Source organism: Lycium barbarum, chromosome 7 (genome assembly GCF_019175385.1).
Source record: "Lycium barbarum isolate Lr01 chromosome 7, ASM1917538v2, whole genome shotgun sequence".
Lineage (NCBI taxonomy): Eukaryota > Viridiplantae > Streptophyta > Magnoliopsida > Solanales > Solanaceae > Lycium > Lycium barbarum.
In genome coordinates this window covers 407,975-410,228 of record NC_083343.1, presented here as the reverse complement: position 1 = coordinate 410,228, position 2,254 = coordinate 407,975, and the positions used below count along the sequence as shown (strand labels likewise).

Below are 2,254 nucleotides of genomic sequence, written 5' to 3'. Positions count from 1 at the left end.
TTCTTTGCAGGATAATGTATTAAATAAACTCAACTGGTCATATGAGATTATTTCCTCCTTATCAATTTTTTTTATTATTATTTAATTTTCCTCTGAGTTTACTACTAACATATTTATTTTGCGCATTTATTTGCTTCATGCAGATGACAAACAGTAGAAAGTTGCATAAATGATTGTTTCAACAATTATTGCAAAAATTAGAGCTTAAAGGATACATAGTCTTCAAAGCTTTGTTAGTTTTGTAAAATAGAAGCAAGTCTATGAAATTTCTGTCAGCATTTCAATAGTAGATGTTTTTCTTGATCCTATATTTGGATTAATATTCATAGTTTGTGTTCTTTTTACTAAAAAGAAATTAAGAAAAGAACGAAGTGGAATTTTGCAAAATATTATAGATGAAAATTTTAATTAAGTCATGATTCTTTATAATGTAAATATATTTTTTCGTTTTTTAGATATGGAGGCGTACCTAAATACACCGAATACAGATGTAATTATTTAGTCTTGTGGTCCTTGATCTTCTAAATCAATACATACAAGTTTTAAGAGAAGATACATTGAAGAGGGATTTATATAAAGGTATAAATCAAATCAATACCAAATATTCGTATTAGAAAACTTTAAACTATGTATAGCAATATTTTGTAATCAAGGGAAAAACACGTTTTTTTAAGTTTTTCATTCGGTGTTCAGTACCCAATTGCCCCCCCCCCCCCCCCCCCCCCAAAAATTAAATTGGATCCGAGCCGTGTGCCTATTAAAGAGAAAATGCTCCCTATCGGGATTTTTTTTCATATTTTAAAATTTAAACCCGAGACCTCTAGTTAAGGTGGACCTAATTCAATTCAACTTGTTGTGACTAATCTTCTCTTAGGTACATTAATAAATTAATCATGTCAACCAAGATACATTTAATATATAAATATATGTAACATATTTGTTACTATAAAAATATGTTAACTACATAAATATGTATCCTTTGATTTCCTTATTATAAGATAGTGCTAATATAATGCAAGATTAGCATTTGAATGCTACCAAAGTTGAGGTACATAGTACAACTATATAAGTCACATTTATGACTCAAATCTCTACATATAAGCAGCACCAAAAACATAAACCGAGAACAAACAAGTTAGTAAAAAATATGGCTAAGATGATTGAGGCAAATATTGTTCCATTTATAATAATAGGGATGCTAGTTTTGATCTCTAATTCACAATTAGTATATTGTGGATCAATTGATCCCAAATGTTTTATGAAATGTGCTCAATTATGTTTCCAAAATCCTGGTTGTTACATGGCATGTGCAAGACAATGTGGGGGTTCTCTCAATAAGAATTCTTCACCAATGCACTATTGCAATCTTGGTTGTTCAATTCACAAGTGTGCAAGTTTAATCAAAGGTACCTTCTAATTCGTTAAACTTTTTTGGCTTTGAATAGATCTTAAAGAATTTTCAATATCTAGGAGAAATTTATTTTACGGCTCATAATGAATATGTAAGATTGAGCAATATATATATGAGCAAACAGTAGGGTCGAGGCTAACGTTGTTCGAAAGTATAACTTTCAAAGAGATATATTTGCACCATTTTAAAAAAAAATTGAGACAATATATTGACCTAAAATGGAACATTTGCGTAAATCAACCCTTAACTTGACATCGCTATATGAACTCGTAAACTTTAAGTTCTCGAACCAACTAGGTATAAATGAATCATTTTTGTCTGTTCAAATTGTAACCGTCATAACTCATGTCATCTTTTGTCCTTGGCTAATTGTATCTTATCTTTCTTATTATTGTTTCCCCACCCCCAACCCCGACTTTATTACTAATATATTTATTTTATGAATTTCTTTGCTTTGTACAGATGACAAACAATGGCAAGGTTGCATGAAGGATTGTTCCGACAATTATTGCAAAATTAGAGCTTAGAAGATAATCTTCAAAATTTTGTTATATGATATTAATTAATTAATGTTGTAATTGAAAAGCTAATCATATGCCATCGTTTGTCATCATTTCTATAATATGCTTTTCTTGAATCTCTATTTGGGTTAATATTCATAATTTGTTTTCCTTTTATTAAAACATTGTTATGGGGAAAAAGTTTAATTTAATCTCCAAATGTCAAATTAATTAGTAAGTCATCAACTCAAAGTAATAAATATCGTCATAAAAATTAGCAATCTAATTATAATATTTACGAATAAGTCAACTAATCAAAAGATAGATACTTTTTTCCACATTA

General features: G+C 28.8%; 1 protein-coding gene across 1 annotated transcript; it reads left to right on the top strand.

Annotated features, from left to right (window-relative positions):
- The first annotated feature begins 1,083 nt into the window (after positions 1 to 1,083).
- On the top strand, positions 1,084 to 2,012 carry LOC132602015 (protein TAP1-like). The gene is made up of 2 exons (XM_060315047.1): positions 1,084 to 1,406; positions 1,874 to 2,012. The coding sequence occupies exons 1-2, from the start codon at positions 1,148 to 1,150 to the stop codon at positions 1,936 to 1,938; spliced, it is 324 nt and encodes a 107-aa protein (XP_060171030.1). The 5' UTR covers positions 1,084 to 1,147; the 3' UTR covers positions 1,939 to 2,012.
- Positions 2,013 to 2,254: the final 242 nt, after the last annotated feature.

Coding starts and splice junctions, on each gene's coding strand:
- LOC132602015 (XM_060315047.1), top strand. CDS start 1,148: ATGGCTAAGATGATTGAGGCAAATATTGTTCCATTTATAATAATAGGG. Junction 1,407..1,873: donor GTGTGCAAGTTTAATCAAAG/GTACCTTCTAAT, acceptor TGCTTTGTACAG/ATGACAAACAATGGCAAGGT.